The sequence below is a fragment of the Taudactylus pleione genome, unplaced genomic scaffold (assembly GCF_031769625.1).
Source record: "Taudactylus pleione unplaced genomic scaffold, aTauple2 ptg000156l, whole genome shotgun sequence".
Lineage (NCBI taxonomy): Eukaryota > Metazoa > Chordata > Amphibia > Anura > Myobatrachidae > Taudactylus > Taudactylus pleione.
In genome coordinates, this window is record NW_028284558.1 from 12855524 (window position 1) to 12882482 (window position 26959).

At 44.5% G+C, this 26959-nt stretch overlaps 1 protein-coding gene across 1 annotated transcript in view; it reads right to left on the reverse strand.

Moving 5' to 3' along the window:
* LOC148521649 (bile salt export pump-like) overlaps positions 1-26205 on the reverse strand; it is a 144156-nt gene extending 117951 nt beyond the window's left edge. Inside the window, exons 1-7 of the mRNA XM_088474902.1 lie at positions 26178-26205; positions 25098-25125; positions 20191-20251; positions 16776-17014; positions 11330-11414; positions 6199-6332; positions 5017-5188 (exon numbers count right to left, since the gene is read on the reverse strand). Of these exons, the coding sequence (XP_088331028.1) occupies positions 5017-5188; positions 6199-6332; positions 11330-11414; positions 16776-17014; positions 20191-20251; positions 25098-25125; positions 26178-26205 (747 nt within the window). The remainder of the gene's footprint in view (positions 1-5016; positions 5189-6198; positions 6333-11329; positions 11415-16775; positions 17015-20190; positions 20252-25097; positions 25126-26177) is intronic.
* Positions 26206-26959: the final 754 nt, after the last annotated feature.

A 26959-nucleotide genomic window follows, 5' to 3' on the forward strand; every position in this document is an offset into this window, starting at 1 on the left:
ACAGCACCTCAGATTAGAGACCACATAAAGTCTTCACAGAGTTCAAGTAGCAGACAAATCTCAACATCAACTGTTCAGTGGAGACTGCATGAATCAGGCCTTCATGGTCGTATTGCTGCGAAGAAGCCACTGCTGAGGATGAACAACAAGAAGAAGAGAATTGTTTGGGCCAAGAAACACAAGGAATGGACATTAGACCAGTGGAAATCTGTACTTTGGTCTGATGAGCCCAAATTTGAGATTTTTGGTTCCAACCACCATGTCTTTGTGAGACACAGAGAAGGTGAGCGGATGGTTTCTGCATGTGTGGTTCCCACTGTGAAGCATAGAGGAGGAGGTGTGTTGGTGTGGGGGTGCTTTGCTGGTGACACTGTTGGTGATTTATTAAAAATTCAAGACACACTTAACTAGCATGGCTATCACGGCATTCTGCATTTCAACAAGACAATGACCCAAAACACACCTCCAGGCTATATGAGGACTACTTGACCAAGAAGGAAAGTGATGGAGTGCTGCGTCAGATGACCTGGCCTCCACAATCACCTGACCTAAACCCAATTGAGCTGGTTTGGGATGAGTTGGACCGCAGAGTGAAGGAAAAGCAGCCAACAAGTGCTCAGCACCTCTGGGAACTCCTTCAAGACTGTTGGAAAACCATTCCAGGAGACTACCTCATGAAGCTGATTGAGAGAATGCCAAGAGTGTGCAAAGCTGTCATCCAAGAAAAAGGGGGCCACTTTGAGGAATCTAAAATATAAAACATATTTTAATTTGTTTAACACTTTTTTGTTTACAACATAATTCCATATGTGTTCTTTCAGAGTTTTGATGTCTTCAGTATTAATCTACTATGTTAAAAATAATTTAAATAAACAAAAACCATTGAATGAGAAGGTGTGTCCAAACTTTTGACTGGTACTGTATATATATATATTGTGATAACTTGGGATAATTAGCTCGGTAGATTTTATGTCAGTGGTGCAGTGATTAGGTGCAGAATTAGAGTCCAGACATGGCATTCCAGTAAAATAAATGAAAATAGTGCTTTTACTACCAGAATGCAAATCAGGAAACAGAAATAGGAAATAATAAACAACCTAGCCCCTATTTAGGGCGTCTAACTCACTTCTTGAACCCTCTCTATCGTGGTGCAGCTAGTCTGCCAACACAGTCTCTGCCTGCTACTCTGCAGGTCTATCGCTAGCTCCAGCCTGGCTTGGCTGCCACAGCTACACAAAAAGTCAGTCTTGGTGGCCTTCCCTGTATCCTAAAGATATAGGCCCTGGCTTCCTCAGCCTGCAGCTTCACTGCTTTATTGTCACACAGTCTGAGAGTTTTGTGGTCCCCCCTGCCTCCTGCAGGTACAGACCCAGGCCTCCTGGCCCCCAATGACTTGCTCAGCTTCACTGGGCTCTCTGGCTGCCACAGTCCCACATAGACTGTTTCCGACAGCAGCCTGATTGGTCTGCCCCCTCATCAGCCCACACCTGAGGTCTCTCCACAAGGCAGCCCTTACACATTTTCCCAGAATCCTTTTCTTCTCTGTGTGGGCGGATCTCTCCTGCCTCACACAGAATCTGCTGCTCACCAGTGCCATCTCTAGGTATAATGCCACAATATACATATATATATATATATATATATATACACACACACATATTTTGAGATACAGATTTTATTAATAAAAATGTTATTGATTACATAACCACAAACTACAAAGCTATTTAGATTTATTATTAGCCTGACTGCAGCGCTGTATTTTATTGTGTTTGAATTTGTGGTCTGAGGGCCTGATTCAGACCCGTTCGCTATCTGCGTACGCTCGCTAGATGCGTATGCATATTTGTCAAAGTGACGCCACGGGAAGCAATTGCTCGCCAAGGCATAAGCACGCCCACCATGTCTTAGTGAGCGGCCACTTTGTGTATGCGTATGCCCAATCGCACAGGCAGAGCCGCCCACCAGCAACATGTCATCTCCAGGAAGTGTATTAAAACATTGGTACACAATCGGATGCGAACGCAGTGCTTGAGGTAGCTTTACCCTACCGCAAGCATTGCGAGGACATCAGTGTAAAAAAATGGCAAGTGACGTGTACTATGGCGCTGCCTGTTAATTATGCACGCCTCTAAAACGGCGTTGAAACACCCAGGCACGCCTGCGTTCGCATCTCCAACCCCCCGTTATTAGTGTCCTGCCCCTGTTACCACCCACAAACGGCCTCTCCTGTCACTCATTACTCTGGGCTGCCTTTGCTGGGCGAGCGTGAGGGTTGCGAACACAGTGTGTCGTTCGAGCACGCGCAAAACGAAGCGTGCGCATGCTCGTACACAGAACATCGCCCGCTTGCAAGCACAGAGCGCAAGCGAGCGGCTCTGAATCAGGCCCTGAGTCTGAAGCACATTTTTGCCCCCCAATTAGGGTCTCCACCTGACTGGCAAACATGGTCATTGGGTGGAACTTCCCCCTGGCTAACTCTGCTTAAATCATGTGGTCACTAAAACATAGGATATATCCAGAGACACTAAGGGGAAAGGCAGGTACAAAATATCCTAGGCCCAGGCCTGTATGGGACCCGTGCTGAAGAGGAGCTGTAGCAAAGCCCCAAGATAGCTTGTTCATGCTCTCTTTACTTCCGGCACAGCATATAAAGAGGGTCCCAGTATTCCCAATGGATCATGGACACAACCCCACATACTAGGCCATGCCTTCTAGTTCTAGGCACTAATAGATTATAGGAGGCCCGAATACAGTATGTCATAAATCTTATGCTGCCACCACCAAGTGCCTCACGCCTCCATTGTGTCACTGGCTTATTCTTACTTGATAGGCAGTGTAATTTAACCAATGACTACATATTGTAAATGGGTTATATTGGCTAAATAACCATTTGGACATTTATCACCCTTCCCTTTTTAGCATCACAGCATCTGGAGAGCCGGGTTGACTTTGATCCAGAAAACCCCATTTCAGCTCTGCTAACAGTAATCAATAGAAGTAATGTATTAACCACCCAGCTGAAGTGCTGTATCTTACATGATCAGTTCAGGTTCAAAGATTGTGTTTAAACTTTAAAGTTCTAGTTCACAGTTCATAGTTAAAACAGGGGTGAAAGTAAAATATAAAATGTAGCATGTTTGAGTTTGAAACAATGGGTACAATTTATAGTATTTATAGTATTGTTCTGTTTTATAATTAGAATAGTCAGCATTACTGTTTTTTACTTCAAGTTTACAATTTGAAAACCGTTAAGAATACTGCACAATACGCCCATTTAAGCTTGTTTTCTTCAAATCAAAATGTAATAGATTACTCAATAAACAATAATTGATTTGATGATAATGATAAATTGGAGGCCGGAGGCATGCTAGTACTTTTAGTTCCTCTACATCTGGAGAACCACAGGCTGCTTTCCACTGGTCTAAATTCACTAACTCTATACTCTCTATGACTTATGGTGCGTACACACGGTACGATAAAATGCACCATATGAATGAAAACGATATCAATCATATCGTTATCATTCATATTGTGCATTTTTAGGTGCCTTCCATCCCACCAACGACCTGCGATGCGCTGGCACGGATATTCGATAATGATATCATCCATCGACCGTGCATGCAGGCCAACCTGGTCGATATCGACCAAGTTACATAGGGATCGCGGGTCGCTGGCCCATTGTTAGTGGGTTGGTGGTGTGCTGGATAATCAATATCGATCATCCAGCAGAATACATACGAATTATCGCCGGACACAAGTCTGGCGGTTCAAATCCCAACAGAGGCTGGCCAACTCGGCTGAAAATCCCGATCGTCCCCAGGTAAGTATCAACTAACCTAACCCCCCTAACCCTCCTTAGGGGTGCCTAACCCTAACCTTCCCCTCAGTGCCAAACCCTAATCCGCCCTCTAAGTGTCTAACCCTGACCCCCCCAGGGGGTGCCTAACCCTAACACTCCCTCACCCTAGCCTAACCCTAACCTCCCGGGGGATGCCTAACCCTAAGTCCCCCCTGGGAGCCCTAAACCTAACCCTCCCCCCCTCCCGGCGTCGGTAAAATGACAGGCGTCTAGAATTAGACGCCTGTCATTTAAACCTCGCCGCGATAAAGCAGTCGGGAAGCCGGCTGTCGGGCTTACGTCCGCCGGCTTCCCAATTGCATACCCATCCAGCACTCCGGGAAGGTGCAGGGAGATCATTCAGCGATATCGTTATCACTGACGGTCGTCCCGTGTGTATGCACCATTAGGAGAAATCAGTAACCACATACAGCCCTTGTGTTTTCTCATCTAGTTAATGTAACACAGTCTACTGCATTACATCTGTACAGAGCACTGGGTTGTTGCAGAGCAAATGGCGAGTACATATATTCACAAATATACAGAGCTGTACACAGGACCATAATGAGTAGTGGGCGACTTGTGCCACCGTCCAGGGTGCAAAGCTGAGGTGGCTGCATGGTTGCTGCCTGACGGGAGCCTTTTCCATCTTGCGAGGTGCCTGGAGAGGCACCTCACTACATACAAAGGTGCAGTGCTACCTTGAAACCCATCTTCCTGCTCCAGTGCTCCTGTCCTGTGATGTCATGACATCGCAAGCGCCGGTTACAGGGGAGTTCTGGCACCGGGGCACCTCTGTGCCTGTCACGTCACAGTGTACACATATCAAGATGCAGCCACATTCGCGTGTGTACAATATGTGCCTGGTTTGCTACAATTCATCATTAGAGTGTACTATCACCAGCGTACTTGAGTGAACACACTGTCACTAAACTTTCCCTATCTGTGGATGCCCTTCATGCCTCCGTCCTGCCTCTCCAGTTGTTACTGTAATTGAGATTAAAGAGCATATGACTGTGCATCGCCATACTACCTGCAGGTGCTCAGTTTCTGAGCATGTGCAATGCAAAAAGATGCAAGATATATAAATGTGTGTATGTTGAACTCTGTAAACCTCCCCCATATCTTTCCCAGAATCTCAGTATTTTAATAATGAAAATGAAAAAGTAAGCACTTACCAGTCCCATTAATCCTGCTCCTAAACCAATAAGAGGACTCACAGCCACAATAACCAGAGTCAGTTTCCAGTTCCCAATAAAACCAATCAGAAATCCAAAGATGAATGTGGAAATCCGCTCAATGAAGAGTGCTACCTGATCAGCAATTGCGTTGTTAATTTTATTAATGTCACTGTTAAAACAAAAGGAGACAGTTTAACGGACAACCACAAAACCCTATGGAAAACATAAGTAAATATGATAAAAAGAAGCATGCATACATAAACATGCCAGAAACTACACACGCTGCCAAAACAACCCTGCAGAGCCCCAATTTCACATTTTGACGCATATAAACTTCTGCCCACATATGCCATAGTTCCCCCCACACTGGTGATTTTACTATGTGTGGGACACCCCATTGTGTGAGAACCCATGGTCGACCGTTCCGGCTGATCTGTTGCTAATCTGACACTCTGCTGGGTAAAGCAGCTGGAGCAAAGTGCAAAGTCATAAATTCTGATACAAACAATGGGAATGACGATGATGATGGTGGGGCTAGCATCCCTTAGACATTCTTGTCCTGCCCTCTGAGCAAATTATATCAGGAGTAGGCAACCTGTGGCGCTCTATCTGCTGTAGCACTGCACATCCCAGCATGCCCAGTCACAGTTTTAGCATGCAGTAACGGCAAAACTGTGGCATGGCATGCTGGGATTTGCAGGGCCGTCAAGAGCGGCCACAGGCCCGGTAGTTACACAGGTGGCCATAGCAGTTGACCCGGATGCCTCCAAAAGCCCAGACTCGGGGAATTAGTACCCCTTACCCCCTCTCCCTCTCAGCGGCCCTGGGGATGTGTAGTTCCACAGTAGCTGAAGAGCCACAGGTTACCTATCAGAGCGCCATCACCTGCAGGAAACCGACTGGTACTGATGCAGGGGTAGCTTGGAATAATAGCAGTCTGTAATTCACATTATGCCAATATTTTTTTACCCTCTATCCTGATGATACTCCTAACAAAAGATGTCAGTGCATGGGCAATGCCTATCAACAACTGGGCACTTGGCACGTGGAAGTGCAGGGAAAGTTCCATCTGTCCTTTACGATAATGGGGTAAGATAATAATCCTCAATCACTGTCCGGCAACTTTCTAGGTAGAACTACATCTAATCAATAATTCTTTGATGAAATCATTGCTCATACTCTGAAATTCTTGTGTTAAGTTCTCCAACAGAATTGCAGTCAAACCAGCCAATATCTAGCCTCATTATTTTCCTAAAATATTCGCTTCGGATAATTTGGATTTGACGAGCTGCTGCCACAACCCAGAGTGAAATCTGTTGAAAAAGAGACAAATTAATGCAATGCTGCCATTTCTGTGCAAAACAGATTATTAAAGGAATGTGTAAGCATACATCAAGAATGCAATAGGCAAAACACAGTGTATGCAGTATATAAACTATCTATCTATATTAAAACAATCACTTTTCTTTCACCAACACACTCTTTATTTTGGAAATAATAGCTTTGGTATATCCCTGGGAAAAGGTTAAATTGTTTTTAACCACTAATATAAGATTTTCTGCCCTGGGGAGGGTTACATTGTAGAAGTCCATATTGACAAGACCCGGACAGGGGAGGAGTTGACTCCCCAAAAGTTGTAGTGTCTCCATACACTACAAAAAGTATGGAGGTGATTCCAATCACAGATTGAAGGGTATATTTATTAAGCTTTGGAGAGAGAGAGAGTGGATGGAGATAAAGTACCAACCAATCAGCTCCTAACTGTCACTTTACAGGCTGTGTCTGAAAAATGACAGTTAGGAGCTGATTGGTTGGTTATTTTTCATCTCCATCCACTTTATCTCTCTCCAAGTTTTGATATATTAAGTCCCTTAGCCCCTAAGTGCCACATGGGCCTTGGTCTGAAAATGTTCAAGGAGAACCAGAGGAGGTGTGACCTGTGCTGGATGGGTGTGGCCAGAACCATGTGGGTGTGTACACCCCCTTGACTATCAACCCTCATGTAAAAGTATAAAAATTATATTATTTTGAAATAGAAATACAATTTTAATACTAATGATTTATGGCCAACCATGTGAGCAGCTGGTGGCTGGTCATCATATACTGTAACTGTCATGATGCTGGGCCTTTTTTTAAGTGGAGGCCTGGAGCTGGAGCTCCATCCGCCCCATTGTTACTCTGGCCCGGCAGCCTGAAGTTGGCTGACCAACAGTCGGATGGATCTAACAAGCTTGAAAACCAAACTGAATGATCCAGGCTGTCTTTGAGCCGTTTTCTAGCTGTGGCGGAGATGTATCAAGCCGTGGAGAGAGATAAAGTGGGGAAATTGCCCAAAGCACCAATCAGCTTCTAACTGTCAATTCAAAGACTTTGGGGTCTGTGTACTAAGCCGTGGAGAGAGATAAAGTGGTTGGAGATAAAGTACCAACCAATCAGCTTATTCAGAGATGGACGCTAATACGATCGCAATTGCGAGATCGTACAATACACAGCTTTGAAAATATGTGTACGATGTTGCTTACCTGCGTAAATATCGGTAACATTGGCAGCTCCAGGAGTGGGGCTGCAGCGCAGTTCAAAATTCATATAGGGGAGCCACACCAACTGCCAATGAGTCCCAGCCATCTATGTTTGACAGCGTTTGAAAGGGCCGTTGGTGTGGTTCCCCTATTTGAAATTTGGACTGCACTGCAGCCCCACCTCTAGAGCCGCCACTGATCGGTAACATTGACGCACATCGAATGGCCATCTTGCCCTTGCAGCAGTTCTGACCAGCCGCAGACTCGGCATCTCTCCTGACTCGCAGAGGGCTCTCATGCTGCATAGGAGATCACAATGGCTAATTTATGCAATGGCGTTTAAATGGTCAGACACACCTGTGTTTTTCCGACCACCCCCGCTACCACCCCCCAAACACTGACAACCTGTCAGTCACTTTGCGATGAGGTCCTCTGTGCGTCCTTAATCACAATGCGATGGCTGAGCACACGCAGTGCGGCTTATATGCATGCGCAATGCAGGAGTGGAACTACCGGCTGTGCAGCCGGTGCACTGCACCGGGGCCCGCCACAATATAGGGGCCCACATTGCCTGTATGGCAGGGGCAGTGCAGCTGCTTGCTGGGCAGTCATCAAGGCTGTGACTGACCTGGCCGGCAGCTACACTCAGGAGACTGCAGCACAGTGTAGTCAGGCTCAGCACTGCAGTGCACTACTGGGTAATAAATCCCAGTAGCCTCTGCAGTGGGGTCAGAGGAGCACGTGCTGAGCTCTGATTGGAGGAGCCCATCACATGCTCCTCCCACCCAGCAGCATCGCAGCCTCATGGGTGTGACTCATTGTGAGGCTGTGACTGCTGCTCTACCGGCTGCCTGTGGATGCTACTGGTGAGTACACTGTGTGGGCACTATAGGTGACATAATGTGTGGGGACTACAGGTGGCATAATGTGTGGGGACTACGGTGTAGCATAATGTGTGGGCACTACAGGTGGCATAATGTGTGTGCACTAGAGCTGGCATAATGTGTGGGGACTACAGGTGGCATAATGTGTGTGGACTACAGTGTAGCATAATGTGGGCACTAGAGATGGCATAATGTGTGGGGACTACAGGTGGCATAATGTGTGGGGACTACAGTGTAGCATAATGTGTGGGCACTACAGGTGGCATAATGTGAGGAATATAGGTGGCATAATGTGTGGGCACTACAGTGTAGCATTATGTATGGACACTACAGGTGGCATAATGTGGGGAGTACTACAGTGTGACATAATGTGAGGGTACTACAGTGTGACATAATGCGGGGTTACTACAGTGCGGTATAATGTGTTGGGCACCCAGTGCTTCTCCCTGTCACCCACTGCTTCTCCCCTCTCCCTGTCACACACTGCCTGTCATCCTCTCCCTGTCACCCACTGCCTGTCACCTCTCCCTGTCACCCACTGCCTGTCACCTTCTCACCCACTGCTTTCACTGTCACTACTGCCTCTCACCTCTACCTATCACTCTCTCCCTGTCACACACTGCCTATCCCCTCTCCCTTTCACCCACTGCCCGTGAACTATCCCAGTCACCCTCTTCCCCTCCCTGTCACCTACTGCTTCTCCCTGTGACCCATGGCCTGTCACATCTCCCTAACACCCTCTCCCTGTCACCCACTGCCTCTTGCCTCTCCCTGTTACCCACTGCCTGTTATCTCTCCGTCACCCACTGCTTCTCCCTGTCACCCTCTCCTTGCCACCTTCTTGCCTCTCGTTGTCTACCTCTTGCCTCTCCCTGTCACCCTCTATCTCTCTCTGTCACTCACTGCACTTTGAACTTGGAGTAGGACGGAGGAGGGGGGCCCAAAGCAAATTTTTGCACCTGGGCCCACCACTCACAAGTTCCACCACTGGCGCAATGGTAAACAATCGCTCAATATGCGTGGAAATCACATTACCGTCCATCTCTGAATCAGGCCCTGTGTTTGAAAAATGACAGGAGCTGATTGGTTGGTATTTTATATCTGTCCACTTTATTTCTCTCCAAGGCTTAGGGCCTGATTCAGAGCCGCTCGTAAGCGGCCACTCGTTCGCTCTGAGCGATGTTCGCACATCTGCGCATGCGTATGGGTTGTAATGCGCATGCGCGAACCAGTCAGTGCGGTCGGAAATCGTGTGCTCGCAAAATAGCGAATGCTATTTTGAGTGACAGAATGAGGTGTTTGTGGGTGGTAACAGGGGAAGGTGCTTGAAAACGGGGAGTGGAGATCCGAACGCAGGCGTGCCAAACGGTCAAAACGGGCGTTTTAAGGGTGTGCATAATTAACAAAGCAGCGTCATCGACCACGTCACTTTGTTGTCTTTTAGCCTGAACTGCTCGCATGATTGCGGTAGGAAAATGCTACCACAAGAATAGCTAAGCAGTTCATACGCCGTTCGATGTACTCGATTAATCTAATAAATAGCGGAGATGACGTATGATGCGAGCGGCCAGGGGGCGTTTTTTTCAAAATAGCGAGCGCATGTTTCGTTCGCTCGTTCAGACATAGAGGCGTCAACAGACCGCAAAGAGCGAGCGCTTAATTTAAATATCCGGCCCCTTTTTCAGAACGAGCGTCCTCAAATAGCGTCCGGCTCTGAATCAGGCCCTTAGTACATAGACACCTGAGCTAGATAAATGACAGGAGCTGATTGGTTGATTTGGGCAACTGCTCCACTCTATCTTGAAGGCTTGATACATCGCCCCCTGTGAACAATCATCGCTCAGTACCATACCACTGAACAATGGGCCTGATTCAGAGCCGCTCGTAAGCGGCCGCTCATTCGCTCCGAGCGATGTTTGCCCAACTGCGCATGCGTACGGATCGTAATACGCATGCGCGAATCAGTCAGTGCAGCCGAAAATCGGTTGTTCGCTAAATAGCGAATGCCTGCTATTTTGAGTGACAGAATGAGGCGTATGTGGGTGGTAACAGGGGAAGGTGCTTGAAAACGGGGAGTGGAGATCCGAACGCAGGCGTGCTTAAAGGTCAAAACGGGCGTTTTATGGGTGTGCATAATTAAGACAGCAGCGTCATTGACCTCGTCACTGGGTTATTTTATAGCCCGAACTGCTCGCAAAATTGTGGTAGCAAAAACCAACCCCAAGAATAGCGAGCAGTTCATACCCTGGTCGATGTACTCGATTAATCCAATAAATAGCGGACATGACGTAGGATGCGAGCAGCCAGGGGGCGTTTTATACAAAATTACTTTCGCATGTTTTGTTCGCTCGTTCAGACCTAGAGGCGTGAACAGACCGCAAAGAGCGAATGGCTCATTTGAATAGCCACCCCTATTTTCTGGACGAGCGAGCGCTAATTGCGTCCGGCTCTGAATCAGGCCCAATATTCGTTCAGACCAGTGGTTTGTTTGGCTGTTTTGCACGTTTACTGTGCAGTGTGAGGCCAGCTTTAGATTTGGTCCGTGTCTACAACTTATGCATATTCTATATTTTCAGCAACGTTGTTATTGCCTTGCATGGTCTGGCATACCGTAGGACGCAGGAGCTAGGGCCCATAAATAAGGTGGCATAATGCAGGATTTTCTGCACAAAAAAATGCCTAATTATGTATTTTGGGTTCTAGCATGTATGGAAGGTAACGGTGCACCCATCAAGTGGACATCTCAGTATGAACAAAATTAGCTGCGGCATTAGCATAAAGACGCAGATGCAGCCAACTCAGAATCAAGCCCACAGTATTCATATGAGGAATGAGTGACCTAATGCATACTCTAGTAGGAAATACTTTACAGTGTGTTAAATGGTGATTAATATTGAACATCTGTACCTGAAAGTAGCTGAGCACCAGGACGATCACTCCAATAGCAACGTAGTAGTAAGCAAATTGTGTCAGCTCTGTTTCAATGTTTACTCTGTGAAGCAGGGAAAAGGTTACAGCACAGGTTCAGTTCAGTGCAGTAGTAATAAATGTGAGATGTAATACTGATAATAAACACCATAAAGACATACATTGGTGCGTACTTGTTGTTGTTGGGAGCCATTTCACTTGTATAAATAAATTTATATATATATTTCAGTTTGGCTTCTCTGTGGGATTAATTTCTGTACTGAAATCTCTCTACTAATATCCTTCCACACAAATTTTTACTAATAGATTTCTTTCCACGCCCTTTATGACTCAGTGGGGTAATTTTACTAAAGTGAGAGTTTTTAGAAGTGGAGATGTTGCCCATAGCAACCAATCAGATTCTACTTAACATTTAAATAACACCTTCTAGAAGATAATAACTAGAATCTGATTGGTTGCTATGGGCAATAATATCCAATGACTCAAAGGGGTGCGAGACAAGGATGTCTGTTGCCCCCATTGCTTTTCGCTGCTGCTTTGGAACCACTTGCTATTGCTTTGCGGCGAGCAAAAAAATGTAAAGGTATCAGGGTCGGGAATGTGGAATCCAAGGCCCTCATTCAGAGCCACTCGTAAGTGGCAGCTCGTTCGCTCCGAGCGATGTTTGCCAAACTGCGCATGCGTACGGATCGTTATACGCATGCGCGAACCAGTCAGTGCGGCCGAAATTCATGTGCTCGCAAAATAGCGAATGCCTGCTAATTTGAGTGACAGGATGAGGCGTATGTGGGTGGTAACAGGGGAAGGTGCTTGAAAACGGGGAGTGGAAATCAGAACGCAGGCATGCTTAAAGGTCAAAACGGGCGTTTTATTGGTGTGCATATTTAAAACAGCAGCGTCATTGACCACGTCACTGGGTTTTTTTTTAGCCAGAACTGCTCGCAAAATTGTGGTAGCAAAAACCAACCACAAGAATAACGAGCAGTTCATACCCTGTTCGATGTACTCGATTAATGTAATAAATAGCGGACATGACGTCGGATGCGAGCGGCCAGGGGGCGTAGTTTCCCAAAAAACGACCGCAAGTTTTGTTCGCTCGTTCAGACCTAGAGGCGTGAACAGACCGCAAACAGCGAACGGTTCATTTGAATAGCCACCCCTATTTTCTGGACGAGCGAGCGCAAATAGCGACCGGCTCTGAATCAGGGCCCAAATTAGGACTTTTTGCAGACGACATGCTTCTGCTCATCCCCAATCTCTCCCACTCTATCCCCACTATTTTTGCTTTCATACAGAAATTTAGTTATTTTACTGGTTACCGGATTAATATTAATAAATCCGAATTACTTCCTCTTTCCTCTGCTGGATGTTCCTCTCAACAATCCCATTTGTCTTCCATGTGTACAATTATCCCACTCAAACTAAAATATTTAGGAATAAATATATATATATATATATATATATATATATATATATTAGGGATGAGCGGGTTCGGATTTCTGAAATCCGAACCCCCCCGAGCCCCCTTTATCCGAGTCGTATCCGAGTCAGGCTCGACTTTTCCCGCCTGACTCGGATCTGAAATCGAGGCAAAACGTCATCATCCTGCCTTCCGGATCTCGAGGGTTTTGGATTCTATAAAAGGTCCCCGCGTCGGTGTCACTTCTCACTCCGGCTGTGGACAGTGAAGAGGGACGGTGGGAGCTAGGGCTGGCTGGGCTGTGTTGTGCTGCTGTTGTCCATAGGGGCTGTGTCCACTCAGTCCATAGGGGCTGACTGGGCTGTGTTGTGCTGCTGTTGTCCATAGGGGCTGGCTGGGCTGTGTTGTGCTGCTGTTGTCCATAGGGGCTGGCTGGGCTGTGTTGTGCTGCTGTTGTCCATAGGGGCTGGCTGGGCTGTGTTGTGCTGCTATCATAGGGGCTGGCTGGGCTGTGTTGTGCAGTCAGTTGTCCATAGGGGCTGTGTCCACTCCAAAGTCTATAGGGGCTGGCTGGACTGTGTTGTGCAGTGTCCCAGTCCTAAAGGGGTGCTGTAGTGTTGTCCAGGGGGTAATCTGTGCATCAGGGGTGCTCCCCCAAAGTGCGCTCCAAAAAAAAATTATTTTTTTTCTGTGTTTGTGAATTGTGTGCGCAGTAGCCACACGTGCATCAACAAAGTAACGCCAAGCATGCGCCTGTGTCATAAGTAAAGGGCCGGCTGGCTTGACCGTTAAAGGGTGCTGTAACCCCCAAAGTACACTCCAGTCCAAACCAAATAAAAAAATATTTTCTGTTTGTGAATTGTGTGCACTGTGGCTGCAGGTGCATCAACAAAGGAGCAGCATCAAGCGTGCGCCTGTGTCCCATAAGTCTGTTAAAGGGTGGTGTAACCCCCAAAGTGCACTCCACAAAAAATAAACAATTCTTTTTTTTCTGTGTTTGTGTGCGAAATGTATGCACAGTAGCTGCACGTGCATCAACACAGCAGCAACGCCAAGCGTGCGCCTGTGTCATAAGTCAAGGGCCCGTTTGGACATCTGGTCCGGACTGAAGGACGTGCCAGCAATGTCAATTTCTGACATGTCTACTGTCACTGCATATGATACTGTCACCACTGACAGAATGGTGGAGGAATTATTTTCTGTGTTTGTGAATTGTGTGCACTGTGGCTGCACGTGCATCAACAAAGGAGCAGCGCCAAGTGTGCGCCTGTGTCATAAGTAAAGGGCTGGCTGGCTTGTCCGTTAAAGGGTGCTGTAACCCCCAAAGTGCACTCCACAAAAAATAAAAAAATCTTTTTTTTCTGTCTTTGTGAATTGTGTGGGCTGTAGCTGCACCTGCATCCTCAAAGCAGCAGCGACAAGTGTGCGTCTGTCTGTTAAAGGGTGGTGTAACCCCCAAAGTACACTCCACAAAAAAAAAAATTCTTCTTTTTTTTCTGTCTTTGTGAATTGTGTGGACTGTAGCCGCACCTGCATCCTCAAAGCAGCAGCGACAAGCGTGCGTGCGTCTGTCTGTTAAAGGATGGTGAAACACCCAAAGTGTGCTCCTCAAAAGAATTGTGTGGGCTGTAGCCGCACCTGCATCAACAAAGGAGCAGCGCCAAGCGTGCGCCTGTGTCCCATAAGTCTGTTAAAGGGTGGTATAACCTTCCAAGTGCGCTCCACAAAAAATAAACAACTTTTTCTTCTGTGTTTGTGTGCGAAATGTATGCGCAGTAGCCGCACGTGCATCAACACAGCCAACAATTTTTGACATGTGTACTGTCACTACATATAATACTGTCACCACTGACAGAATGGTGGAGAATTACATTGGTGACAGCATCAAAGTAGGGATGTCAGACAGTCCATACCTGTACTGGCAGGAAAAAGAGGCAATTTGGAGGCCCCTGTACAAACTGGCTCTATTTTACCTGAGTTGCCCCCCCTCCAGTGTGTACTCCGAAAGAGTGTTTAGTGCAGCCGGGAACCTTGTCAGCGAAAGGCGTAGGAGGTTGCTTCCACAAAATGTGGAGAAGATGATGTTCATAAAAATGAATTATCAACTCTTCCAGGGATACCAGCCTCCAGAACGTACAGAGGGACCTGTGGTGGTGGATTCCAGTGGGGACGAATTAATACTCTGTGAGGATGAGGATGTACACAACACTGAAGAGGGTGAAGAATCAGTGGATGAGGACGACATCTTGCCTCCGTAGAGCCAGTTTGTGCAGGGACAGATTAATTGCCAGCTTGTTTTGTGAGGGCCCAAAAGAAACAATCATTTCAGCCACAGTCATGTGGCAGACCCTGGCGCTGAAATTATTGGTTTGTTAAAGTGTGCATGTCCTGTTTATACAGCATAAGGGTGGGTGGGAGGGCCCAAGGACAATTCCATCTTGCACCTCTTGTTTTTCTTTGCATTATGTACTGTTTGGGGCCTAGTTTTTCAAACTGCCATCCTGTCTGCCACTGCAATGTCACTCCTAGATGGGCCAAGTGTTTGTGCCACCCACTCGTATCGCTTAGCATAGTCATCCAGCTACCTCAGTGCAACCTTTTGGATATAAAAACACTATTGTGAGGTGTGAGGTGTTCAGAATAGACTGGAAATGAGTGTAGGGGTCTGTAACAGAGCTACGGAAATGGCAAAGACAGAACTATGGAGGGGCAGTGTCAGATATAGAGCGGGCAATGAGACAGATATGGAGGAAGGGGGCTTAGGTGGGTAATGAGACTGCTATGGATAGGGGAAAGCAGAGAGATATGGAGAGAAGTAGATACTCGGGTCAATGAGACTGGTATGAAAGGGGGATGCAGAAAGAGATTGTGGCTCAGGATAGGCAGTGAGAGAGCTATAGAAAGAGCAATAAAGAGCTATGCAGGGGGCAATGAGATCGGTATAGCAGTCACTGAGAGATATGTAGGGGGTAATGAGAGAGATATTGAGATATTGAGGGGCAATGAGTGATACAGAGGACGTAATGAGAGAGATGTGAAGGGAAAGGTGCTTGAAAAGGGTGAAGGGTAATTAGACAGTTATGGAGGGTGTAGGTAGTGAGATACAGTATGGGGGTGTGGGGCAGTGAGATAATTATGTAGGTGGCAATGAGGGAGCAATGAGACAGATATGGAGGGGGCAATGAGACAGATATGGAGGGAGGGGATAATGAGAGAGACCTGTGCGGGCTAGGATGTTCTTTCATTGTTTGGCTTTTTAAGAAAAGTTTACTACTTATTTCTGTAACTTTCTTTAATTTATAAAAGCCCCAACAGAAGTGAGAACACCAGCTGGCAGTTGCAGCAAACTTTCAAGGTTCCAAGTGCAGGTACGACATAACTTGTCTTGGCCTTTTGTATTGCATGTACTGTACTTTTTGTTTTTGTACAGTTGTTCTGGTGTTTTATTTTTAAATTTCAGGGTTGGTTGGTGAAAGGAGGTGCTAGAATATTCAATCATTGCTTTTCAATAGGTGAATTCATGTCCGGACTTTTGATCTGGCCATTCTGGCAAATGCCAGAAGGGCTGATGGGCCAATCTGAGTGTTTAGAGGCCTGGCCATGCAGTTCCATCTACAGGCGCTCTGCTTGACTGGCAGGCTTTTTCTAATTCACAGACGCAAAGTGACGTCATGACATCATGTTGCACAGCCTAATACTGAGAGAGCCACTTGAAGACGAGGCGTAACGTGAAGCCACACCCCCGTAACTAGCGACACACCCCAATGACTCAAATCACAGTCCCAAATCACAGTGGGGCAAACTACTGGTAGACCCTATATTCACAATTGGGTCATGGTGATATCCCCCCTTGTTAAATTCCCCTACCCAACCCCCTCCTGGCTCTAAATCCCCCACCCATCCCCCTAATTACAGTGCCCCCCCCCCATCATTTTTTCTGACTTTCAGAAATTACAAAAATGAATGGACATTGCATTGATATGTGGTGCAGTATACATTACTTACCCACAATCCACTGCTGAGTTTTCCATTTCAAATTCAGAGCCATTGATCCAGTAGACTGTGCCATTTACACATGTTTTATTCTTATCCTGGAGCACTTGACTTTCCTTTTCAAATGCTATAAATGTGTCAGTCATTAAGCCGTAGAGGAAAAGCATTATTGGTTGAGCTGCCCCGTGGACTAAGGAGCACACAGCTCCTATTACCATCATAATGATGTCCTTGGTGGAAGCATAGCGGAACTAAAATGTGACAGAATAAGGTTAGAATGTCACTATGCAGTATCAATATTCATTTTTACTGTACAGGGCTTATCATTGTCAGATTCCAACAAGTAATCCATAAAATATAAATAAAGTATTCTTGAAGAAAATCACAAAGAACAGCTCTCCCGGTAAGAGCTGTCCTTTGTGATAGAAGGACTTCCGGGTTTAGGATCCGGGAGGCCTTCTGCCGATTGGATCCCTCTCAAGGCTTTTATTAAGTAATGCCAATAAATATGACGTTGTCCACAGCATCCAAGCTCCGGAATGTATCGCATTCCGGAGCTTGGTGCATATGCCTCCAAAAACTGCATTTTCGAAGGATTTACTGCAATATACTGTATGCTATGCTGCATCGCGTCCAAAGTGAGAAGACATTAGGTTTTTATTACAGATGTGTCCTCATACACTGTTGTTCAAGTCGCAGCAAATAGTCCCTCTCGGCACGGCAGGTCGTGGGCAACTCAGCTGCACCAAGCTTCTCTCTCACTCCAAATCTTATTCGCAAAAATAAAACAACAGGGAGAGACAAGACTGCTAAATTAGATTACAGTGAGCAATTTAAGAGTGACACTTGTACATCTGTGTGTGACTGAGTCTGACTCTGTGTAAGAGGTGCTCTAATGCAGCGGCCGCAGCTTATTCTCACCCTGAGATCCGTTGTGCTTCATCTATGATGTTGTATATTTTTAATCAAAACTAATCCCTGTGCTGTTAAAGCCGCAGCCCAGTGTCTCTAGCTCACTGTGAGTGCTGATTGGCTGCATATGATATGCAAATAAGATGCAAAATGTAAAGAAAACAATGGTACGCTACTTCTCTGTGAGCGTCTCATGCCGTACGGCGTACAGACAGTATGCGGCATATCCAATTAGTTATTGTCGGCGCTAAGCAATTCAAATAGTAGCCATTACCACGAGCGTTAATTACCAGAGGGTGCACTTTTCCTCGCAGCCTCAGGAGCAGCGTGTAAAAGCCTGCGTAAGAATGCAGCTCTGATAATTAACGTGTTAGGTTCTGCATTATACGCAGATTCAGTGGTTACCGCGCGTTACCTGAGGTTTTACCATGCAGGGAAAAGGCAAAGGGGTATATTTACTAAGTCTTGGATGGAGATTAAGTGAACAGAGATAAAGTACCAGCCAACCAGCTCCTAACTGTCATTTTTCAAACATAGGCCCATATTCAATTTGAGGCAAAAAGCCGGAATTGGCGAAAAAGTTTTGCCGATGACGTCATTTCGCCAGGCGGAAAAGTATCGCTGTATTCAATTTGAATAGGCAGAAAAGTTTCACCTATGAATAGCATGCTGAAAAAAGTGCAGAATGGGGGTTTTGGGGTGCAACGTTGCGGGAACCCCTGTGCAGCCTTCAGACAGTCCCCTAAAGGTAAACTGCATCAAAATTAAAAAAAAATACTTAAGGACACCCCAAAAAATCACTTTCATTTTGGGGGTGAAAAAAAAAAATGTTGGGGGACAAAGTTAAAAACTAGCGAACTAGACTCTGGGGGGGTCCCCAAGTATGCCCCATGTTTTTTTTCATTGCTGGGGCTTGCGGCAGGTGGATTTTTCACAAATTTTTAAACTTAACTTTAGCAACTTTAAAATGTGCTGGCCCCCATTTTCAAGTACCCCAAATTTGCTGGGATAAGTTATTTTCTACAAAAAAAAACTCCTGAATACTATTCTACACCACTTATACAAAAACGCTACTTAGCAGCTATTGAGCCCATTTAAAAACAACAAATACTTTCAGCAAGCCAAATCAGGGGGTACCATAGCTAACCCCCATGTCAGAGCATCTTTTGGGGGGTGTCAGGCTGATTTCCCCAAATCTGACAGTACTTTCCGCTTGCTTAAGTTTCGCCGGGTCTCGTTTTCGCGTACTTTCAAATTGAATACGCGGGCACGTGCACTATACTTTTCCGCCTGCAAAACACGCGATGTAGGCGAAAAGTCTGAGAGGCGGAAAAGTATTGCGGGTCTGCTCAAATTGAATACGGGCCATAGCCTGTGACATAGCAGTTAGGAGCTGATTGGCTGGTATTTTATCTCCGTTCACTTTATCTCATCCAAGGCTTAGTAAGTAGACTGCTAAATTATTGAATAGCTCCAGGAGTGAAGACCGGAGCTTTTCCCTGCGTGATTAACTTCCTAAGTAAATATGCCCCTAGGCGTATGAGGACATAACTGTACATGTGCCAATTTTACGTTATTTTTCTAATTACTATGGTTGAAGTTCACTTAGAAATGCCCTTTCACACAGAAATATAAGGTACACATGATTTCATTAATTTCATTAAATATATTGGAAAAGCCCCAATGAACCTCAGTGGGGGTAGACAAGTCACATCTAATGCAGGGAGGAAAGTATTATATTCTTTCCTATAAATATACCCTTGCCATCCCTTTATCTAATTTAAATAATCCTGTCCCATAAAACTTATCTAATTTCTGTATTACAGTGAAAACGCCCATGTCTCTAATCTGCACTGTGCAAGAATGCGCCTGATCTGCCCAATTCCCAGCACAGACTGCTGCACGCATTTGCACCGTTGCTAAAGCCACCATATACTTGCCTACTTCTGTAAAAACATTTCAGGGATATTGTGAAAGTAACACCCATTAGCATGGCGTAAAGTGGGCGTGTACTGCTACATCTGGGAGGCGTGTCATAAAGCTGACCTACATCCAAATGTAAACGATCCCCAAAGCAGTTAGTAAGATCTATTTGTTGATGAAAACACACTGATACTTTTTAGAAAAGCCATAGGGATGATTGTGCTTTACAAACAGAGCAGGGGATGATACTAATAATACAATTTGAATGTATATCTCAATGGTTTTTGTTAATATAAAATCTACATAATGGGGGTAAGGTGCAATCAAGGAGATTGCTATACTCTCCAGGGAGTCAGGGAGATTGCTACTATTTCAGGGAGTCTCCCTGACAATCAGGGAGAGTTGGCAAGTATGTATTGGTTAGCAAATTCATGCTCCTCCCCATGAAACTAGACACACCTTGTGCAAGCTATTAAAAAACAGAAAAACAGTATTAGTGCATGAGTTTTGTGGCCTGTAAAGGTCCCTGAATATGTCACATGAATGGCCAGTTACACTTTCATTCTATCAGGGTAAAAATAAAAACATTTACCAACTGGAAGAATCCAACCCGAATTTCTTTTTCTTTCTTTTTCTTTGACTTTTTCCCAAACCTAGAACAGGAAAGGTAATTAGCAGAAAAATGTACCTTGATTTATGTGTACTGAGTTGCATATAACTAAATTATGGGGTCTATTTACTAAGCCTGGGAGGGAGATAAAGTACCAACCAATCAGCTCCTCACCTTACAAACTGTTTCAAAAATGACAGGAGATAATTGATTGGTTACTTTATCTTTGTCCACTTTACCTCTCTCAAAGGCTTGGAGCTCATTCAGACCCAGACGCTAAGCTATGCACTCTCACTGCTGTCAGGGTCCGGGTATGCAAATTCCGCGATCGCACTGTCTGATGTAAGGACGCCCTCTATGTCTTAGAGAGCGACAGCAGAGCGAACGCACGCCGGTATAAAGACACCCACTTTTCTTTCTTAACACACGTCATCTCCAGGAAGTGTATGAATAATCAGAACCATCGAGAACCATCGGAGCTGCTGGCAGCCCTTGAGGTCGACCCTGACCCACTGCAAGCACTGCGATCACTGCAGGCTGAAATACAACCAAGTGATGTGTACAATGATGCTTCCATGCTAATTAAGCACACCCATAAAACTCCGTTTTGACGCACAGACATGCCTGCGTTCACAGCACCACTCCCCCGTTCACAAGCACCTTCCCCTGTTACCACCCACAAACGGCACTCAAAATAGCGTCCAGTCTGTGTACTGCGAGCACACGATTTCCCGACGCAATGACTGGTTCGCGCATGCGTATTTTGACGCATAGGCATGCGCAGATGGGAGACGATCGCCAATCGCGTGCGTCCGCGGCTTAGCGTCTGGGACTGAATCAGGCCCTTAGTACATAGAGTCAACAGTGAATTATTTCCCTTTTTTAACTTTTTGCAGCTTATTTAAAAATTATTATTTTTTAATGCAATAAGCATATTAACTATTACAATTTGTAACACTGATTGCAGCATATATCTTTCTAGTCTGAACATTCTAGTCGGTTTAATATAGTTTATATCTGTTTCAATATGTTGTTGTTTTTTTTTTTTTTTACCATATGCATGATAGTGGAGTTTACACCTAATCAATGATCACACATGATATTCGGTCATCAGAAATCTGAATAAAATCCAGTCTTGTCCTCCAATTAGCCAAGGCTGTCGTTTTGAGCCTACATCGTGTAATATAGCATGAACATGTTTTTAAAACATAAATAGGGAATTAATTCTCTTTACAGCATAAAATAAAAAGAGAACACTTCCCATTTAATAGAGACACACTAGAAGTGCTTTTTTCATCACTATATTAATTTATTTTGGGTATCACTTATTGTGATTTCATTAATTTCTGTAAAGGACACCCCCTTTATTGCATGTACTTATGCGGATTATACAAAACAGTATTACACACTGTGGGGTAAATTTACTAAAAATCCGGATTGACACGATTTTCAAAGTGATTCATCTCGGCATAACTCACCTGAACTCGGATGATTTTTTCACTTTTTTTTACCAAATTTACCAACAGGCGATTTGTTGAAAAACAAGTTTGCCGATGGTGATGTAGATCGAGATTCTCAGGTGATTTAAAGCAAGCTCAAGTGAGTTATATCACCCGAGATTGCAGTGATTTCTCTCAGTACCACTCTCCCTAGCAAGCAGCCAGCACATATCAGTGAGATATGTGTAAGCTGCTTGTGTTGTGCCTGTAATAAACGGGCTAATTGTAACAAAAAAATTACCTGAGGTCCCCCCCAAAACACTAACCAACCCTGGACTTGCCAGCCAGTCCTGGTTCTTAACATTACAGGGTAAAAAATGTGTAGGGTTCCACTGTAATTTAAGAACCAGCACCAGGCAGCAGGGACAGAGCTCTGGATTACTGCGGAGAACATCGTGGGACAAAAGGTGAGTATTGGAGCTTGTTTTACAGGTACTTCCATTGGATACTGTACGTTGACAAGGGGACGTGAACATCAGGGACCAAGTGAGTATGTATGTGTATGTATGTATATAATAAAATTTTATTTTCACGGTGTATGTTGTGTTTTTTTTAAACATTTCTTTACTGGTGAACTGCATGTACCATTGAGACCTAAATGCCCCACATGCTGGTACTTGTGGTTCTCCAAGTACCAGCATGTGGGGGAGGCTTGCTGGGACCTGTAGTTCCACTGTATAGACAATGTAAAATATTAAAATTTTTACACAATACACAGACACTATCAACCCGCCACCCACCGCCCAGGGGTGGTGGGGATAGCCCCGGGCTATCAGCCTAGGCTAGGGGTGCCCTGGAGAGGGTGACTCCTGTATTGGGGGGTCCCCAACTCCCCAGGGATCCCTGGCCTGGGCTGACTAGTGGTCAGGGCTGATGCTGCGGCTGGGGGGCCCGGTGAAAGAGCACCCCTGGCTGTGGCATCAGTACCCCGTTAGAAAGGGTCCAGGGCTGGTTTAAATATACCTCACGCCAAGTTTTTTCTCCATATATTTAAAACCAGTTCTGTTCCCTGTAATGTTAAGAACCAGGATTAGCTGCCAAGTCCGGGGCTGGTTAGTGTTTTTTTTGGGGGGGGACCTCACGTAATATTTTTTTTAAATTAACCCTATTTTAACCATTTACAGAAAGAAACATACACAAATCACAATGATTTGTGTATGTTTCTGATCATCTTGCAGCTCAGGGGTTTGAGAATTTGAAAAGTGATTTTGACAGAGAGTTTGCTCCTATCTCACCCGAGCTTGTCATCCCAATTCTTGGTAAATTTGAGAGATGTATGTTTTAGGTGAAAAGTACTTCCGATTTGGCCCGATGGTGATTTGATTCGAGATTGCTATCTCACCCAGGTTTTATGAGTGAGATGAGAGAAATCTCTCTCTAACTCACCTGACTTTTGCCTTTAGTAATTTTGCAAGCAGGAAAAAATGAATAAATCACCTGAGATGGTCATCTCGACCTATCTCGAATCTTAGTAAATATACCCCTGTATATTAGTTTTTCATTTCCTATGGAACTCTGAAGAATATAAGTCATCATCTTATATAAGCCAGTCGTAATATCTAGTATGTGTATATCTAGAAAGGGTAAATAAGACAGTACACAGTAAATGACAGTGGTTTCAATGCTGTTAATGAACATTCTACACTTACAATTGAAACCATGGGGGTAAATTTACTAAAAATCGAGTTTGGTCAAGTTTTTTTTTTTTTAAACACTCTTTACTTCGCCGAAACTCGGGTGAGTTTTCCATTTTTCAACTCGCAAATTTGAGTGAGCTTAGCTGAAAGTGAGTTTTCCGATGGTGAAGCAGATCAAGATTTCTCCTCCTATTTGCGAAGTTTAGATGAGATTACTCACCCGAGATTGCAGTGTTTTCTCTCTGCCAAACTCACCCGAACAAGCAGCCTGCACATATCAGTTAGATATGTGTAAGCTGCTTGTGTGTTGTACCTGTAAAAAATGGGTTAAAATATATTTAAAAAGCCTAACCAGCCGAAGACTTGTCAGCCAGTCCTGGGTCCTAAAATTGCGGGGAACAAATCGACTAGGGATCCACCTTAATTTAGGTACCAGCACCAGGCTGCAGGGCCAGTCCTAGTTTTAATTATAGTGGGAAAAAATGCGGTGTATGTGTATGACCACATACACCGCTAACTGGCTCCTGAATGTTCAGTGACTGTGGCAAACGCAGGATTTCTAGAGGAGGGTGGAATCCTACTCATTTTGTTACCCATAATTTTAAGAACCAGGACTGGCTAGCAAGTCCGGGGCTGGTTAGGGATTTGGGAGGGGAACCTATGTCATTTTTTTTTTAATTAAAACACTTTATATTAAGTATACAGGCAGAAACATGTACAAATCACACTATGTGTATGTTTCTGGCAAACTCGCAGCTCAGGAGGTGGTCTATTTGAAACTGAGTTTGCTACAATCTCACACGAGATTGGAAACTCGATTCTTAGTAATTTGCATCTTTTTCATGTAAAATATTTCCTAATTTGGCCGATGTTGGGTTTTTTCGCGTTTGCAATCTCACGTGAGAATTCACTTCCAAACTCACTTGAGTTTGTCTTTAGTAAATTTGCGAGATGAAAAACATGCCTAAACTCACGTGAGATTGCAAACTCACCCAAACTCGACTCTTAGTAAATTTACCCCCATATGTCCAAGCTTGGCTATATTAATAGACACTTGCATTTATTTTTACTTCTGCCACCATCGGTAGTTGGTAACAAAACATTATTCAAATATGTGCCTATATTAGAATACAAAGGACACATAGAGGCAGAGTCTTAGTCACCAGCTGCTGTGACCACCTTAGTGTCTTTTGCTGAAGTTGCATCAGCGACTATATGCTAATGCTAGTATCAGCCCTTCCCCCGATGTACAAGTGTGGGTCTTAATATGCAAGGACTGAGACGCCCACTTTGAGCATCTTCAGATGGGATAACACCGTTTGGTGCGCCTTTAGATGCCACCATCACTCGCACCCTCAAAACCTGCACCAGCCCTATGTAACTGCAGATTCTCAGACTGAGTATAGCCTCCAATGTGCGCGATGAAGTGTCCTAGTACACAACCACTATCAGCGACACTCACATAACATGGAATATTTTTATGCACCTGAATAGCCACTTCCCAGTCACTGCATGGGAACACGCAGCACATTTACAATACACGTCTAACACCGCGACAGCGAGTCTGTACGAACACAATCGGGATGCATGAGTGGTGCGACTCAGAAAAAGTAAAAGAAATTCCACAACTACATACATTGACATAGCATGCCACTCAGAATCAGGCCCATATTGTCCATGATTTTTGTAATGAACATGACAAAACTGTTTCATGTACGTACATTTTAAATGAACATTATATGTAAATACATACTCATCTGCCAGAGATTGTAGTTCTCCTTCTGAAAAAGCAAAATATAGTGCACAGTGTTTAATAATACAATTTCTCTCATATCTATATACAGGAAAATATTGTTAATAAATTCATTTACAAATCACTAAGGTCTGGTTTAAAAAATCATGCTTTTGCTACTGTTTTATAATGATAGACATATAAAGAAAATATCTAGTGGAATAAAAAATATTGGTTCCTATCAGCCCTCACCCACTTGCAATTGAGCAATCATCTTTTGGACATTGTCTGATCTACGTATTTAATCATATTCCATGGAAAAAAAAACGCTAGGAGGTCAATGGAGTGTCATCCCATTCATCCCTCCCTACTGCAAGAGCAATCCCTGGCTACCACTGCATGTCATTTAGCACACCCAGTTGTCATGGGCTTGCTAACTGGGTGGTTATGTCACTGCACACCCAGATAGCAAGCCCAAGGCTGCTTCTTTTGACTAATCAATAAACTTTTGATTCACCTCTAGTCTTTTACGACCCCAAGGATGCTGATTATTGCATGTTATAAGCTGTGATGTGAGAGCTGTGCCATAGGCTTCTATTTGGTCAGTGAACATGCACATCATCATTGAAATGATGTGAAAGACTTATCACCAACTGGGACCCCTTTTTCCTCCCCACCCATCCAGAGAACAGGTATCAGTCATTGCACAACCTGAGTGCTCTCATTTATGGAGGGGAAGATTAAGGAAGACATAATAAACTGAACAAAGTGTTTAAAACAATCTGTGGGGTCTATGTACTAAGCCTCGGATAGAGATAAAGTGAATGGAGATAAAGTACCAGCCAATCAGCTCCTAACTGCCATGTCACAGGCTTGTTGATAAATGAGGCCAACATGTTTGAAAAATGACAGTTAGGAGCTGATTGCTTGGTACTTTATCTCTGTCCACTTTATCTCCATCCAAGGCTTAGTAAATAGACTTCTATATTTCTGATGCTGCTCCTATGCCCCAGGCCAATTGGGCATCGGTGCCTTATATTGTAATACAGCAACTGGCTGGGGTTAGAACCATAGAAAGTACCAGGAGGCCACAGTACTTACCGTTTGTAGATGACTTCCGGCTCTCCATGTGGTAATTTCTGCAAGAGATTCGATCATTTTATTAACAAGTGTATTTAAATATTAAGGAGTATATAGCTTGTACCTTTAATTAAGCAAATACTTAGAAACAAATTATTAGACAAAAGCAAAGCTGAAATACGCTTGAGCTGTAATATCTAGCTTTATATTAACATATCATTAATGTGTTCATGCTTTTGAAAGTCATGCCCCTTGTACAACGTGCAATTCACCAGTTTTTTGCACATTCTTATTGTCTCATTGAATTTAATAAACCATAGGGACCAATGAGATAATGAATGATAAATAGTCAGGTGTGGTAATTGTGTAACACAAAGGTGGTTGTGTATTACTAACTAAAAAGTGTCAGACCATCCTCAGTCCAAATCATGAGCATATTGCACTGCATGTCACAGAAAAGTCATGTAAAAGTAAAAAGTTGGAGGTCAAAATGTCTGCATGCACAGTGTTTACAGCAGAAGGGTAATATTGATGATGTTGATATGGTTAAAATGTTCGACATCATTAATGACGACATCTGCAAAATGTCGACATCAGAAAAGTTGCTAGTCATAATGTCGAATTACCATTAGGTTTAGAGTTAGTGTAAGAGTTATGGTTACCGTTAGGTGCAGAGTTAATGTTATGGTTACAATTAGGGTTAGAGTTAGTTATGGTTACTGTGTTAGGGACAGAGTTAAAGTTATGGTTACCATTAGGGTTAGAATTATGGTTACCGTTAGGGGCAGGGTTAGAATTATGGT